At 38.1% G+C, this 17,242-nt stretch overlaps 1 protein-coding gene across 1 annotated transcript in view; it reads right to left on the bottom strand.

Moving 5' to 3' along the window:
* Positions 1-470: 470 nt before the first annotated feature.
* LOC113028555 (uncharacterized) overlaps positions 471-17,242 on the bottom strand; it is an 18,596-nt gene continuing 1,824 nt past the window's right edge. Inside the window, exons 4-26 of the mRNA XM_026178976.1 lie at positions 16,620-16,803; positions 16,394-16,538; positions 16,226-16,288; positions 16,007-16,130; positions 15,444-15,586; positions 15,199-15,261; positions 14,980-15,103; positions 14,726-14,868; positions 14,492-14,554; positions 14,274-14,397; positions 14,025-14,167; positions 13,758-13,889; positions 13,585-13,642; positions 7,796-8,019; positions 5,333-5,573; positions 2,984-3,167; positions 2,725-2,869; positions 2,582-2,644; positions 2,362-2,485; positions 2,103-2,245; positions 1,786-1,929; positions 1,515-1,667; positions 471-1,416 (exon numbers count right to left, since the gene is read on the bottom strand). Coding sequence (XP_026034761.1) covers positions 1,058-1,416; positions 1,515-1,667; positions 1,786-1,929; positions 2,103-2,245; positions 2,362-2,485; positions 2,582-2,644; positions 2,725-2,869; positions 2,984-3,167; positions 5,333-5,573; positions 7,796-8,019; positions 13,585-13,642; positions 13,758-13,889; positions 14,025-14,167; positions 14,274-14,397; positions 14,492-14,554; positions 14,726-14,868; positions 14,980-15,103; positions 15,199-15,261; positions 15,444-15,586; positions 16,007-16,130; positions 16,226-16,288; positions 16,394-16,538; positions 16,620-16,803 — 3,289 coding nt within the window. The 3' untranslated portion in view covers positions 471-1,057. The remainder of the gene's footprint in view (positions 1,417-1,514; positions 1,668-1,785; positions 1,930-2,102; positions 2,246-2,361; positions 2,486-2,581; positions 2,645-2,724; positions 2,870-2,983; positions 3,168-5,332; positions 5,574-7,795; positions 8,020-13,584; positions 13,643-13,757; positions 13,890-14,024; positions 14,168-14,273; positions 14,398-14,491; positions 14,555-14,725; positions 14,869-14,979; positions 15,104-15,198; positions 15,262-15,443; positions 15,587-16,006; positions 16,131-16,225; positions 16,289-16,393; positions 16,539-16,619; positions 16,804-17,242) is intronic.

Below are 17,242 nucleotides of genomic sequence, written 5' to 3'. Positions count from 1 at the left end.
AACAAAAACTAAGAATACAAAATACACCAACACAGCAAGATGACGGTAGATCGCAACAATGACAAACTGAAACACAGGGCTTAAATACATAGAGGGAGCAATCAGGGAATGGACAACAGGAGGGAAACACAGCTGCGGCAAATCAGAACTGATGAGACAAGGAAGCGTAAATTGAACTCACTGAGATAAGACAGAGACCTTCAAAGTAAAACAGGAAACACATAACACAGACTGAACAAAAGACACAGACTCACATGCAGGCACTACAACAGAGGGAACAGAGACGTGGGACCAGGGCAGACACAGACACTGACTGGACACGGGGATATAGCGGACAGGGGAGACAGCAACTAAGGGTTACACAGGGACAAACCATAAGACATAACTCTAACAAAAACCCAAAGACTAAAAATTATAAATAATATAATAAACTCAAAAACCCTGGGTCAACGACCCAGGCATCCTAACATACATAAGGTAGGATAAAAATACATTTATTTTAATTTTATTAATATATAAGATGAAATGTGCTTTGAACATATTTGGCCAAAAGGCACTATGTTTCAGTAAGTGCAAGCAGTATGTACAAGCGAGGAAGATAAAAACTGGACAAAGAGTAGGATGATATGGCATTGGTAATAATAAATGAGAAAAGTTCAAGTATGGTATGATGAAAACTAGGAGTTACATTCACTGAAACATTATGAAAACAGTACTTGGACTGAACTCATCAGGAGGAACAGCCTAAAGGCTGATTTAAAGATGCCTAATAACACAACAAGATGAAGCAATTTTACACATAAACTTCATACATTTAAATTCTCTGTAGCTTACTAAAACAGTTGCTGGTATTGTCATACTGTACAGAAGAAATGTTTGCAAAAACAGGAATAAAATTGATTAAATAGAATAAAATAACAATGCCGAATTAAAAAAACCCCCCATAAATATTAATTTGTCTTAAACTCAAAATATAAGCTCTTGGTGACGTGTGTAAACTTACTCATATGTTAAGACCAGATAGAAGTTATTAATTCTGACTTGGCTAAACATTTTATCATGAAGTAATATCCTGGATTGTGTGTGGTAAAAGCTTTACTGTTGGCGCCTGCTGTGGTGCAGGAAGGTAATATCGTAGCTGCTTCCAGAAGGAGGAGGAAGTCAGCATGGAGCTTATGCCCTTCCAGGTGACGCAGTTCCCAGCCTTACTAAGAAGCTGTAAAGCCTCTGGAAAGGAATCCGATTTTGAAGCCATTGATGTCTCAGTGGTGATGAAAACCAAGCGAGTCTGCCGCTCCACTAGGGCTTCGTGGATCGCACTCAGCAGGCCAGATTCTGGATCAGGGTCTGGAGAGACGGGAACCAAAACTACCGCCCGGCTCTGCTCTACGCAGTCTAGCACAGCGTCTGCGATTGCTGCAAACAACCAGATTTCAGAATGCAAATCAATTCATGAATTTCTATCTTTATTTATGTAAGTAAATGTTCTGCAGAGGATCCTTCTCAATCCATACCTTTCCCTGGTAAGATGTCACGATCATAAAGACAGAGACTGTAACCAAATTTATCTTCCAAAACACTCTCCAGCCATCTTTTGTCGCTAGGATTTAATCCTCCAGCCGCGTCGCATTTGTAACACATTAAAAAGGCATCATAGCATTTTCCATCTGAGCAAAGGACAATAAACTCCGTCACTGTTGTTGCTTTGTCTGCAGCCCACACAAAAAGCACAAATGCTTAAACATGTGTTGTCAGGTAAAAAGAAACAAAAAGCATTTCTCTCACCTGAAATGCCGCCAGACCACTTAAGAGTGTCTCTTAGGAAAAGAGTGATGTCAATCTTAAACTTCACATAGATAACTACAGTCACAAATGTCACCACAACAATGATGACAAAGCAGACACCAAGAGACGTGTACGAACGGGAAGCTGCAGGGAAATAATGGGGAGGTTAAAATGATCAAATATCAGCTACTTAACTCTTATTTAATTGTAATAACGTGAAAGATGCCTTTTCAATCTGTCCTAATCATGCTTATATATAATATAACTTATATTTTAAATTGTTTAAAAAAAATACTCAAATGTTCAGCTGGCCATACGTTTTTGTTTTAGAGTGATAGTGACAAAGCTTGTATGGTAGGCAGCTTGCAGTTTACAGGTATAATTTTTTGACAGATCGTCCTCTGACACTTTTCTGAAGATTAGAGATGTTCTCCTTCTGATTTCCTCTGTGCTGATGACCCTGAGAAGAGAAGGAAATGACTGAGGCAGATCTAAACGCAGAATTCATATCTGAGCTGATGTGACTACATATAACATCAGTGTGACCCACAGAGGACCTGTGTGTGAAATATTTACCGTGTATCATTATAGAAAACTGGTAGACTAGTGTCTGTATCCACAAATGAACTTCCACTTAACCAAAACAAGTCATCCATTTTTGACATCATAACTGCTTTACAATCAATCACCACTGTTGAACCTAGAAAAAGCAGAGTTAACACAGGTTGTTATAAACGATTAACATTTAAGCTTTAGCCAAGAGTGTGAAGGTGTATGAATATAGACAATAACTCACCTAAATCTACCTCAAATACCTGCTTGTCCTCTGGTGAAATTATCACTGCTTTCTTAGTTTTTTCTGTGGAAATAAAAAAACCTTTTGAAAAGCACATATTAAAATCATTCAAAATAAATATCTGCAAAATGTGTTTTTCTTACTGCTTGGTTGGACATCAAGTTTCACCGTAGAGGTCATGTTATATATTTGACCATCATACAGGTAAGACCGGGTGCAGGTATAGTTGCCACTGTCCTCTTTTTTCACACTTGGGAAGTTACCGTCTTTTGGTGATGACCCGCCCTCCTACAACATATAAGCTCGATTTTTAAGTAGTCAGCTGTCAAATTTGGAAAAACATTAAAACCCTGTAACAATACTTTACAGTTTGATCTCATTCACATAATCTGCTCTGTTTACCTTGTGCCATGTGATGCCGCTTCTGGTGATATTCAGGGTGTTAGAGGGAAAAAAAATTTCAGGGCAATACAACTTGCAGAGCTCCTCTGTGTAACATTCTTTAGAGATCTGGTTCATTTGTTCAGAGTCTCTGGACTGTGCTGTGTAAACTTTGAGGCTTATCCAGGACTGTTTGCTGGAATTCCTACCAAGGAAAGAAAACCGTAACATGAAGTTTTAACTTTCATTCTGAGCAACAAGCAAAACAAACAAACAAACAAACAAAAAACAATTAATTTGAAAGTAAGAAAAGATTTACAGGATAATTTTAAAAATGATGTTCATCTACTAAGTGTGGTATTTGTCCATCAGGATTTATTATTAGCTGAGAAAGTTTTGTGCTGCAAACAGTGAAATGAAACTAACATATCTGGCATTCTGTATAAAAATCCCTCTCAGCTTCGCCTTCAGTAATCCATTCCTTTAACGCTGGATTACTGAGAGGCTCTTCTCTGACCCACAGAAACCCGATGACCTGTGATACACTCGTGATTTTATGTATCTTTGTCTTATTTTATTTGATTTTATTTTACCTTATTTATTTTACTCACAACAAAACTCAGAAAACACAACCAATATTTTGAGTGAGAGCTACCATTTCAGGAAAATTGAATTTGATGACATGTCTCAACAAAATTGAGAGAGCCGATAAAAGGCTGAAAATGAATTGTTTCTAGTGTTACATCTGCAATTTTCAGAAGAATGTCCCTCCTAAAAATGCAGAGACGTATCATCGTCTACATAATATCATCAAACATTTCTAAGAATGTGAAGGAATCTCTGTGTGCCAGGGACAAGGACGAAAATCAAGATTGAAAATGAATTAACCATGGAACCGACTACATGGGCTCCACTAATGCAGGTTAAAGCAACACCGTGCAGAGAAGAACATAATCGAGAGCCGCCACAATCTTCTTTCACTCAAAGCTCTTTTTCAATGCACTGAGACAAAGTGAAAAACTGTTATTTGGTCAGATGAAACAAAAGTTGAAAGTCTTTTTGGCAGAATATGATTGCAACATCCTACCACCATTTCAGTTTTAACAAATGAATAAATGTTTTCTATGTTCTACTTTGAATAAAATATAGCTTTATCCCAGCTTTTATGGAAATCCGGTTGTGCATTTTTCTGAGCTTTCTGAATTGGATCGTCACAGCTCTGGGGAAGAAGTTGTCTCTCAATCTGGTGGTGCATTTTATTATGCTGGTGTAGCTGCAGGACGAAAGACTGGTGCTGCTCCTCCAGGGGAGATGTACAGTCTCTTTGCTGCTGGATGAGTCAAAGCATGCAAAGAGACTGTTCAAGGTGTCGGGGAGAGCTGGATGATGACTGGCCTGTTGGTTACTGTGTTTACAGCCTGTTATGCTCCTGATGCATCTGCACATATATTGTGGGTTGCTGTTTTTTTAAGATCTCTTCAATACGCTGTTTGTACCATAACTTTGCTTGCTGGATTTGTTTTTTTCAGTTCCTTCCCATCCCTGTTATAAGCCAGCCTGTTACCTGACCTGTAGGTAGCATCTCGAGCTTTGCAGATCAGAGGTTTTTAGGTTGGGATCAGCTGCACAGAGATTTGGTCTGACCTGCCTAAGTGTGGAACTGCCACTGCCTTGTATGCACCTGAGATGTTACAGTAAACCTGGAATACTATTGTCTCTTGTTTGGAAGTTTATCAATTTGGAAGTTTGGAAACACTGCTTTTAGTTCCACATAGTTGAAATCACGAGCCACAATCACAGCCGCCTTCGGAGTTGCATTCATGTGCCTGTTGATCAGGCAGTACAGATCCTCCAGTGCTAATTTAGCATTAGCCCACCATTGAATATAGGCAGCTATGATCAGGATGGAGCAGAACTCCCTAACCTATTTGAATGGTCTGCATCTTACTGCCAGATGTTCTAGGTCAGGATAGCAGCATGTACCAAACAACCCACCTTCCATTTTCATGCTCTCTGGGTCTGCTCAGTGTGTATTTTGAGGCTAATCTACTTGCTGGAATTCCTGTCAGTGTTATCACAGAGATATTCAGAACCTAAAGCTAATTCCATCCTTTAAATACAGTCTGCACTTTGTAATTTCACATCCATGAACTTGCTGACACACAGCAGTAGCAGAGGAAACACAGTTTCCTGAAATACTGCTACTGCTTTAAAAACTGTGAATGAGATATCTGCTGCAAACAAATCACTGCCGGAATGACTCATAGATTAAAAATGCACGTGCTTAAGAAAATACACTGAAATATGAAAGTTTAACATATGATAAGTAAGGTCAGTTATGTTATTACTGTAGGAGTGCTTGTATCTTACTTGAGAGAGCATGAGTAGTTTCCCTCATTTTTCTCAGAGGCACTGAGAATCACAAGGATTCCCTGTTGAACCATCACCCCCATCTGCCTGTGCTCAGCTGCAGGCGTGTTGTTGTGTAGATGCATCCCCTGCTTGGTGAAACTTCTCCAGAGTGTTTCATTATGATCACACTCCTTGAAGAACTCTGCCACAATTTCCCCTTCCTTGACACGTATTTCTTTGGGACTCTGGGGACAGACACCTGCAAAGTGAAATAATTTCAGCGTGTCATTGATTAAAATTATAACATGAACTAGCTCAAGGGCTGCTTGAACAAAATGTTTGAGTATATCAGACAGAAATCTGGCTGATTTAAAACTTTTTTTTAAAGTCCCGGGGAACATGTGCTTCCTGCCTATCGATAAAGCTTGCACGTAAACTCATTGCTCTGTCTCACTATCAGCCAACATATCAACAGACATTATGAACAAAATGAACAACATGATTTAGAGATTTAGTTTTGCTGTGCAGTTTATTGGCTATGCTTTAGTGAATCGTTTACAGTCTAGGTCAGGGGTCCCCCAACCTGTCCTGCAGGTTTTAGATCTCACTCTGGGTCTACACACCTGAATCAAATGATTAGTTCATTACCAGGCCTCTAGAGAACTGCAAGACATGTTGAGGAGATCATTTAGCCATTTGAATCAGCTGTGTTGGATCACGTACACATCTAAAACTGAAGGGCACCGGCCCTCGAGGGGCATCTGGTCTAGGTGTTGATCCTAGTCGTCTGCAGAGCCTGAACGATTGATGACATTTTTTACTCTGAGCAAAAACTGAGTAAATATTACTTTGAATGAGCCCAGTGTTCACACTCTAACATGTTCTACTAGAAAACATGTTTCAACGTGTTTTTTGTCATTATATAGCTTAACAGATTTTGTTGTTTAATTAACTGTAATTGCAGCGATACCATAGAGAAGCATCAGTCACTCATATATATTAGTAAATGTTATCACTTTCATTTATAAAATGATATTAGTCACAAAGGCAAACCTTGACTTAAACCGCTGTTTTATGTATGTACGTGCATGCTCTTTTTTAGTGGTTACAGGGCACTACAACATAATCATGCTTGCTATGAGTCTGAAATTTGAAGATGAAAGTTGATCTATGCCAGATAAGAACCCTCCAACCATAACTGGCAGTGTCACGGAGAATGCAATGACACGTGCAATAAAATAGTCAAACATCTTGCAGCTGACGGAACTGAGCATGGAGCAAGAAAATAAAGTAATTAGCAAGCCAGTGATGCAAAACACATTCAAATGCTTATTTCTTAGATAGGGTGTGATACTGGTGTACTATACTCTGCTTCTTCTATCTGTTATATCGATATTAAGATTATTATTATTTAGATAAAATATATTTTGCATTTTCCCCTCTATGTCTATTTTTCTAAGCACAGTAATTAGGTTACTACTTAATGCTTAATAATGAAAACAACAGCTAAATGAAGAATAATGTGTTGTCACAGGGAAACATTGGAGTTTGTGGCTTAAGAAATACTTACATTTGCTTCTAAATCTTCCAGCTGCAAAGATAAACTGTCACACATTAAATTATCACAAATCAATGAATCAGTTATTCTAAAACCGATTATTTTGTAACATTTGAAAATATGCTTTTCCATAGGTATAGTTTTTGTTTTTTTGTTTTTTTTGCACACAAATAACTAAGAAAGCAGTGATAATTTCACCAAAGAACAACCAGTTATTTGAGGTAGATTTAGGTGGGTTATTGTCTATATTCGTACACCTAAAGCTTAAATTTTAATGGGTATTCAGATCGGTGTAAACATTGCTTTTTAAGCTCAACAGTGGTGATTGATTGTGAAGCAGCTATGCTGTCAGACTTTGATCACTTTTTCTAGTTAAGAGGAAATTAATTTGTGGAGACAGATACCAGTCTGCCAGTTGTTTTTATAATGATACATAGTAAATATTTCACACACAGGTCCTCTTTGGGACTTTGGTCAAACTGATGTTATATGTGGCCACAATCAGCACTGCTTCTAGATCTGTCTCAGTCCTTTCCTTCTCTTGTCAGGGACAGCACTGCAGAGGATCAAATTCAAGGACAACAACATCTCTAATCTTTAGAAGGTGTCAGAGGACGATCTGTCAAAAAGTTATATCCGTAAACTGTAATCTGACCTATAAACGAGTTTTGTAAATAAAACTAACCTTATTGGCTCATTATTTATGACTTTGTAATTAAAACTGTCGCAAGTTTATCAGGATTAGGTCAGACTGATATGAAAGCCATCTGTTAGTTTATTACAGTTAAGTAAGAGTAAGGCGCTGATATTTGATCGTTTTAGTTTCTCTGCTGTGTTACACGTAATTTCTATCTCATTACATAATTAGCATATTATATCCTCGTGTCCCGAGGGAATGACAATTAGCGATATTGGTCTCTTACCTGATAAAAATGTGATGAAGATCAACGACAGGATCATCGCGGTATCCTTCGGCAGAGCACTCCAAGCCCTCATTATCTGCGTCGAAAACAGCGGATGATGCAATTCTGCTGTACTCCAGATGTGAATTAACCAAACCAAAAATGCGCAATGATGAAAAGAAGGGAGGGAGGTAAAAAGAAACTGAAGGAAAAGCCCCAAGTTGCGGGTGCAACAGCCCCGCGAGCTTCACTGCTTTTATGATGTATGATATCTTTTCACCACAAGTGTTGCTGCGTCCCCTAAAGCCCTTTACACCAAACTACAAGAAACTGCAAGAACGCAAGTCTACCGTAATGTGCCTTTCCCCATAGCCTTTATGTCATTGCGAAAGCTAGGACGATGTTTTTTTCACACCATTTCAGGTAGGTGGTAACCGCTGTGACATGAATCTCATGGTGTGAACCCCCCAACTGTTTCTTTCAACTAGCAGTTATGTGTTTATGTACTGTTCTCACACACGCACACTGGAAAAATAGCATAACTCTTTTCATCAGCACCGTGGACAACAATTGCAGTCACAGGTCAGTGGAGTGGACACATCTAAGCTTATGCTCTAACCGCACATCATCGTTTTCAACTAATCTGCCAAAGGCCCCAAAACACATTTAGTGACACAAAGAAAACTGTGATCTTTACAAGGAAAGAACAAAAGAGGAAAACCCGTTAACCACAGCTCCTCACAGACTGACTGTATGGGGTCACATTTACAAACAAGCATACTCATTTATTCAACGATCATTTCCAGTGTATTAGTTTCTAATGACACACATAGCATTTCCGTATGAGCGCATATTTTCAGCGCATTATTTAGCATTAGTCATGTTTAAATCCTTCGCAAAAACACAGAAAACTACTCACCTGCAACAGTTTCATCTTTCAGTCCTTGCGCTCAGCAAAGTCAACGACAGCACCACTCAGATCCAAAGCCCCGGTGGGTTCTTCTTCCCCATGTTAGCGCCACTTTATTGATTTTCTTCGCGATATATAATTTAAAACGATACACATGCCTAACAACACCCCCCAAAACAAAACAAAACAAAACAAAACAATTATTGCACAGTTTGCGGGCATGTTGCATAGATGGCAGGGAACAAGGTCAGGAAGTATATGCAATTTATTTCCCAGCATACCCCTCTGCAATAAAAAGTTTCACAACAGGTTCCTGTTATAACCAGTGGAGTTAAAATAACAGCTAAAAGTTTATAAAAAGGATTAGAATTTGGTTTATGACTTAGAACTATGACTTACACATATAATGGAGCTTTTATGTGTCCAATTATGAATATAACAATCCAATAGAGGAAGAGCCTCTTTGACAGTTTTTTGAGTGGGCCTCTCCCATTTCTTGCCCACTGGGTATTGCCCCAGATGTTCCATGTGATGTTACACCTTTCCATTTGGGGACATTTTAACAGAGCTGACTAAGTTCACTTAGACAAGGCACACTTGATGCAACAGTTTTACCAGACTTGCAGGTACACCCCATGAGGAATTTCCTTGATCGGCTCAAATTTCCAATGGTTACCCAGAGTTTTCTTTTATTTGAAATTCTGATTCTGAATAGTGCTGTAGAAAAAATCCTGTTATTGCAACTACATTACTCAGTGTATTTATACTTACAGGCTGGTGTGATTTGCTCTCAGGCAGAGGGAGAAGCAGAGAGCTGTTGGGAACTAGTCCATCCTGTTTAGCCTAGTGTACATCATCTGAACATGAGTTTGACTGTATTGTTTAATTACTCAGTTTTTTCACACTTTTAGTTTACTTACTAATTAGTCTAATTACCTGTAGAATTACCTGATAGTTTCCTCCCCTTATTAAAGGGTTTAGTAATCAACTTCAGTGTTTAATGTGACTTTTGTTTAATGCACTGTGTTGTGTGCCAGTGTTAAGTGGAGATGGAACAATATTCCTGATCTACAGAGACAAGATGAAGATCTGACTACCGACCGGCTGCCCAGGTAGAGATACTGTCATTCTTTGTGTTGGAGTACCATCTTAATGCTTGTTTAAAATATATATTTGCATTTTTTTGTATAGCAAAATGTGGATAATTCACCTTCTTAATGGGATTGTAATGTGTCTGAATCCAGTTACCTTGACCTTTAGTCCTTATTTTTATTGTAATGGGTTCCCCCCCACCCCCCCTTTTTTTTTTAGAAACCCCTGCCATAGCTAACCTTCATGTACCATAACACCGAATATAAAATAAAAATCCTTTCTTGCAACTCGGACTCCTGGATGTCAATGGTGCAATCCTGGGTTAAAATGGCTTATTGGTGTGTGGAGGGCAGATGGCTAGAATCCTTCAAGCTTATAGGAAGGCAACAACGGCTCAAATTACCTCCTGTTAACCAAGTTATGCAGAAGAGCATCTCTGTATCCACAACATGTTGAACCACACCAACTCCCACTTCTGAAGCATTTGAGTTTCCTTTTTTACTCTTACAGAGTATGTTTAACGGCACTGTTTTGTACTGTGTCTTTAATCTGTTGCAGGGAAGGTTGGAAATGACAGCATTTTTCTTGATGTTGTACATGAGACTAAATGCGATAATCAGCATATCTGAGAGGGTTTGTGTGGAAGAAATTAATGCCCATGAGCTTGAACAATTATAGCTATAAACAGATAAACAGTCATCATTACACAAGAACAGCATTCTGCCCTTTATATGATCTTGTAAGGTTTATTTGCATTCATCCAGTGACTTAATGCCACCTTGTGGTCCCATTTGACTATTAAAAAAACGGGACGTTAGTGTGGTAAGTTTTGCAGATGATTTGCAAAAGTTGCATTGTTTGCGAAACAGAGTTCATTTCAATATAAATGCCCATTCTGCTAAGAGCCATGCAGTATGAAGCAAGGTTGCAGAATAAGAGATGATATTCTGCTGCGTGTAACTCACCAACAGAACAAGCGCACTATGCTAGTTGTAATCAGAAAATCACATACACATAGACAGGAATAAATAAATGATTGTTTATTTATTTTTAAATAAATAAATAGACCATACGTCAAAAACATTAAACGTAGGCCTGCAGTTGCAGTCTGGAAGAGAGAATCGTTATAAATGGAAACACACTTCAGCAACAACAGCAAACCATGCAACAATAATTTATCGTGTTCTGCAGCATTCTTACACACTTACATCCCTTACAGCCCCCTTACAGTTATTGTTTTCACTTTTGCTTTTGAACTTTGTGTTTTGCTTTATTGGAATTACCGCTTTCAGCCAAATAACAGTTTTCAGTTCCATTCAGCCCCGTATGTCTGCATTTTTGTCCTCCACACACATTCTGCAGCCTCATGACTTGTGGAGATTATGTTATGGTATGTTACCTGGTGCCATTGTCAGTGGAACCAGGTAACTAGTCTTTACTGATGATGTGACTGCTGATACAAAGTAGCAGGATGAGCTGTCCAGTGTGCATGTTTATACTCTCTGCACAGATTCATCCAAATCCTGAAAAATTACGGCCATTTGTTTTTCTTTTGATTCTCATATTAAAAGTGGTCTTTGATGCTCTCTAAATTTTGCATGTATAATAAGAAATGTTTAGATACTGTAAGTTGCTGGCAAGTAGTAAAATGTATTGATTGGCCAATATGTATGACCCCCCCCCCCCCCCCCCCCTCCCCAGATTACTGAATGTGTGTTTCATGCAGTGCAGTTGATACCAAGTAGTTGATGAAAGACAACACTGCAAGTGGGATTGAGTTTAGTAACAGAGCTGTCCCAGTTTACTGGTGGAAGTATTGGTATTTTTGGTATAATGGTATGGTGTTGCACACTGTTGTGGCAAATCCACTTAGCCCGAAAAATGGATCGGACATCAGTTATAGAAACGATAGTCTTTATATAGGACTTCAAAAAAAGGGTGTACAACACATAAAGTAACTGACATCAGAGCAACATATAATGGCTTCCTGAAAACTTTTCTTTTCCTAGCTAAACATGAGTAACTTCCATCTCTATGAAGTATCTAATGAAAATACGTATTAAATGCTCTTTTTGACAGAAAATGTAATCTATAATTAACAGCTCTCACTAAACATGTGGCTAGCAATTAAATCATTTACAAAATAATCAAAATGCTGTTATGAAACAATAAACTGCAATAAAGTTACAACACACACCCAGTCCCTCTCCGCAAGTCTTAGTTTGTCTCACCTGAAGTGAGCAGAGCAGGAGAGAGTCCAGATATCAACATCAATGAGATATGTTACATTGTACATGTTACATTGGCAGATGGTGAAGGGCATAAAGTTTGGTCACAGAGTTTATCATCTTTAATAACAAAAATGTATAAATACAAAGAAACACGAACATGAAATTAGACATCCAGTAAGATGCCACACAGAGATTATTTTTGGGGGGTTCCACATACAGAGGAGAGACATTTACTGTGACAATAATAAATGGATAAACAAATTGGCTGGGAATCAACACATCTTTATTCTCTACAAAATCTGATTTTATTGATTAATTTGTTACTCCTACTGCAGTTGTGCTCATCAGTAAAAACACACTAGGTAGGTCAGTGTATAGGTAAATCTTTCCATTATTAAAGAGTCACACCAGGACTTGTATAATGAACTCCATAAACCCAAGAACGAATATCAATGGATATTAGTGTTGCTGTAAAACCACCACTATTTTCTTCCCTTTTCTACAATTGCTTCTCCTGATGTATGTTGTATTTTGAGTCTTAAGGCACAGTGGTTGATGTCATCAGAGCCTGAAGACAACCATCACAGTTTTATGTTTTATAAAAAAGAAAATAATAAAAATACACCTACACAAATATAATAAGCTAAAGAAACATTTATATCATTCCTAAGACTCGATGATTGCTTTTTTTGCTTGTTTGTTTTACTTCTCCTTTAAATAACGATGTACCCGTAATAACATTCACTACAAAATAAAATAAAATAAAAAATCGATTATGATAAAAATCTTCGTTTCAAGCTTAATCCTTACTCTTAGATAAGGAAATTAATCATACCAGTGTCATAACCTAAGGAGTAGAAAGGCTAATAAAGTAAAATATGATATCAACTATTAAAAAATTACAAATGACTGCACATAAAGTAAGCTGAGTCAATATGTTTGATAAGCCGCCATAACATGAACATTATTAACAGTTGCAAAACTGACCAGTTATTTACCTCCAGGAGCGTTCGTGCATAATAATGCATGAAAATGACTTCAGAGCAATACAAGCTTCAACCTTTTTGCTCTTTACGATGCAATAAATTAAAGCAAGTAAGTCATGTTAAATACATGACAGAATTAGAGTCGAGCAACTTCCAGGGTTAATATACCACATTAAACATTTTCTGGAAACATTGTGACATTTTCCTTAGTAAAGGGAAATGCAGCTTTGAGGCTGTCACATGAGTGGATGTCTGCAGATGCATTGCACACATACTCACGCAATGTGTGAGTATGTGTGCTGTCCATAAACATTATATGAGCTGGTACAGGCCCATATATCACAAAGAGAGACATATGTTTAATTTTTTTTTGTTGCTAGGCGGATGCCTGGCACCTGGCAATGTTCAGGTGTCTAAAATAAACTCTGAATGTACCTCTACCTGTATACTCATATTAAATCTCTGGGTGCTCTCTGTGGGACGGGCAGGTAATGACGAAGCTTCTTTCAGAAGGAGGAGGAGTGCAACATGGAGCCATTTCAGGTGACACAACCTCGCAGAGCTGTAAGTCCCTGGTGATGAACCTGTACTCAAGGCCTCCTGCTGTTTCTGTTTAGAAGCGAGTCTTCAAACGATGCAGTTTCCCTGTCTTAGCATGACAAAGAAAAACAAACAATCACACTGAAGTTCACTTCAGTAAAATGCTATTGTTAAAATGACAAAAAAATATGAATCTGTAACACATGTTTAAAATAGTATCCCACCTGGGGCTCTGTGGTAGAAGCCAAGATTTTTTTGCAGCCAAAGAATGATGTTAAACATAGTATAAATAGCTACTGGTAATACCACCAACACAGCGAGAAAAATGCATAAACCCATGGCGAGATGTGAAACAGCTGTAGGGAGTAATGGAGAGTAATCAGAACATTAACAACACACTAAGACACTTTTATTTGGTCAGAATGACGGTGACACCCTTTATTGAAAAACAAACAAAAAATACCGATTATTCTGAGTTTACTGATTCATACCTTTTTGCTTTAGGGTGATGGTGACAAAGCTTGTTTGGTAGTCAGATTGCAGTTTACAGGTATAATTGTTTGACAGATCCTCCTCTGACACTTGTCTGAAGACTAGAGATGCTGTCATGTTGATTTCCTCTGTGCTGTTGACCCTGAAAATGAGATGAACATCATCGAGGCAGCTCTAAAAGCAGAATTCAAAGCTGTGACAGATACAAAACATATCAGTTATATAGAAACTGTGTGTGAAATATTTACCATGTATAATTATAGAAAACGGGCAGAGTGCTATTTGTCTCCACAAATGAATCGCCGCTTAACCAGAACAAGTCATCAATGTCTGAAGACGTGACTGCTTTACAATCAATCACCACTGTAGAGTCTAGAAAAGCAGAGTTTACACAGATTTTATAACTGATTAACATTAAAGCTTTAGCCAAGAGTGTGAAAGTATGTGGATGTAGACAATAACTCACCTAAATCTACCTCAAATTCTTGTTTGTTCTTTGGTAAAATGATCACTGGCGGTATAAACGGTTCTATTAAAGAAGAACAAACATTAAAAAAAATCTAAAACCTTTCAGAAAGAACAAATAAAGTGTTTGAAAATAAAATGTTACAAAATTTGTTTTTATTACCACTTGGCTGTACATCAAGTTTCATCTACATATTTATTCATAAAAAGACTCAAAGTGTTCAACTGGCCATACCGTTTTGCTTTAGGGTGATGGTGACAAAGCTTGTTTCATAGTCAGATTGCAGTTTACAGGTATAATTGTTTGACAGATCCTCCTCTGACACTTGTCTGAAGACTAGAGATGCTGTCATGCTGATTTCCTCTGTGCTGTTGACCCTGAAACGGAGATGAACAAGATGATTGAGGCAGCTCTAAAAGCAGAATTCATAGTTGTGACGGATACATAAAGCATACCAGTTACATATAATCTGTGTGTGAAATATTTACCATGTATAATTATAGAAAACGGGCAGAGTGCTATTTGTCTCCACAAATGAATCGCCGCTTAACCAGAACAAGTCATCAGTGTCCGAAGACGTTACTGCTTTACAATCAATCACCACTGTTGAATCTAGAAAAAGCAGAGTTAACACAGATTTTATTAATGATTAACATTAAAGCTTTAGCCAAGAGTGTGAAGGTGTATGACTATAGACAATAACTCACCTAAATCTACATCAAATTCTTGGTTTTTCTTTGGTGAAATGATCATTGGTGGTATAAAAGTTTCTATTAAAAAAGAAACAAAAAAAAAACAAAAAACGCCAAAATCTAAAACCTTTTGAAAAGCACACGTTAAAGTGTTTGAAAATAAAATGTCACTAAACTTGTTTTATTACCACTTGGCTAGACATCAAGTTTCATCGACATATTTATTTATAAAATGACTCAAAGTGTTCAATTGGCCATACCGTTTTGTTTTAGGGTGATGGTGACAAAGCTTGTTTCATAGTCAGATTGCAGTTTACAGGTATAATTTTTTGACAGATCCTCCTCTGACACTTGTCTGAAGACTAGAGATGCTGTCATGCTGATTTCCTCTGTGCTGTTGACCCTGAAACGGAGATGAACAACATGATTGAGGCAGCTCTAAAAGCAGAATTGATAGCTGTGACGTTTGTATAAAGCATATCAGTTAATAATAATGGATTGGATTTATATAGCACTTTTCAAGGCACCCAAAGCGCTTTACAATACCACTATTCATTCACTCTCACATTCATACACTGGTGGAGGTAAGCTACAGTTGTAGCCACAGCTGCCCTGGGTCAGACTGACAGAAGCGAGGCTGCCATATCGCGCCATCGGTCCCTCTGGCCAACACCAGTAGGCGGTAGGGTAAAGTGTCTTGCCCAAGGACACAACGACCAGGACAGAGAGCCAGGGGATCGAACCGGCGACCTTCCGGTTACAGATGTGATTCCCAACCCACAGTCGCCCCTACAGTTACATAATATGTGTGTGAGATATTTACCATGTATAATTATAGAAAACGGGCAGAGTGCTATTTGTCTCCACAAATGAATCGCCGCTTAACCAGAACAAGTCATCAGTGTCCGAAGACGTTACTGCTTTACAATCAATCACCACTGTTGAATCTAGAAAAAGCAGAGTTAACACAGATTTTATTAATGATTAACATTAAAGCTTTAGACAAGAGTGTGAAGGTGTATGACTATAGACAATAACTCACCTAAATCTACATCAAATTCTTGGCTGTTCTCTGGTGAAATTATCACTGCTTTCTTAGTTATTTCTGCACAATTTTTTTAAAAAAAAAGAAAAGAAAAAAGGCTGATATTTTGAAAAACACATATTAAAGTCTTTGAAAATAAAAATTTACAGAATGTGTTTTGCTTACCGCTTGGTTGGACATCAAGTTTCACCATAGAGGTCATGTTATATATTTGACCATCATACAGGTAAGACCAGGTGCAGGTATAGATGCCACTGTCCTCTTTTTTCACACTCAAGAAGTAGCTGTCTTTTGGAGATGGCTCGCCCTCCTACAACATAGCACATATGTTGTATATGGAAAAACAGTAAAACACTGCTTTGATCTCATTCACATAATCTGCTCTGTTTACCTTGTGACATGTAGTGCTGTTTCTGGTGATATTCCAGGTATCAAAGAGAATATTTTCATCATGGCAATATAAAGTGCAGGACTTATCTGTGTAACATGTTTTAGAGTCCTGGATCATTTTTCCAGACTCTTTGGACTCCACTGTGTATACTCTGAGGTTGATCCAGGAACGCCTGCTGGAATTACTGTCGAGAAAATAAAAAATATATAAAGTGTTTCATTTCTTTCTCTTTTTGAATCCATCAGTTCAATGTTGGATTTGTGCGATTCTTTAGTGATCCTCGCCATGCTGGTCATGTCCAGTGAAAACATACACATCTTTGACTCTCCACCTGCTCTATTGTTGCCAGCTCCACAGTCTCCAAAGCAAGCATCATAGCAGGCCTCACTCCTATCTTGTAAAACCTTCCCCTTCACTCTTGCTGTTCTCCTTCTGTCACACATCACCTGACACTAGTCTCCACCCGCTCCACCCTTCCTGTGCTCTCTCCTTTCCCTCTCTTGTGCATTGTCTATAGCTCTGAATTGTTAACTCCAGTTATTTAAACTCATCCAAGTTCATGACCTCAACTCCCTGCATCTTTGCTTTGCAGATGTTAGCATTTACGACGACAACCTAGCATC

Source organism: Astatotilapia calliptera, chromosome 1 (genome assembly GCF_900246225.1).
Source record: "Astatotilapia calliptera chromosome 1, fAstCal1.2, whole genome shotgun sequence".
NCBI lineage: Eukaryota > Metazoa > Chordata > Actinopteri > Cichliformes > Cichlidae > Astatotilapia > Astatotilapia calliptera.
The sequence above is the reverse complement of the archived record's forward strand: the minus strand, read 5'-3'. Positions and strand labels throughout refer to the sequence as shown.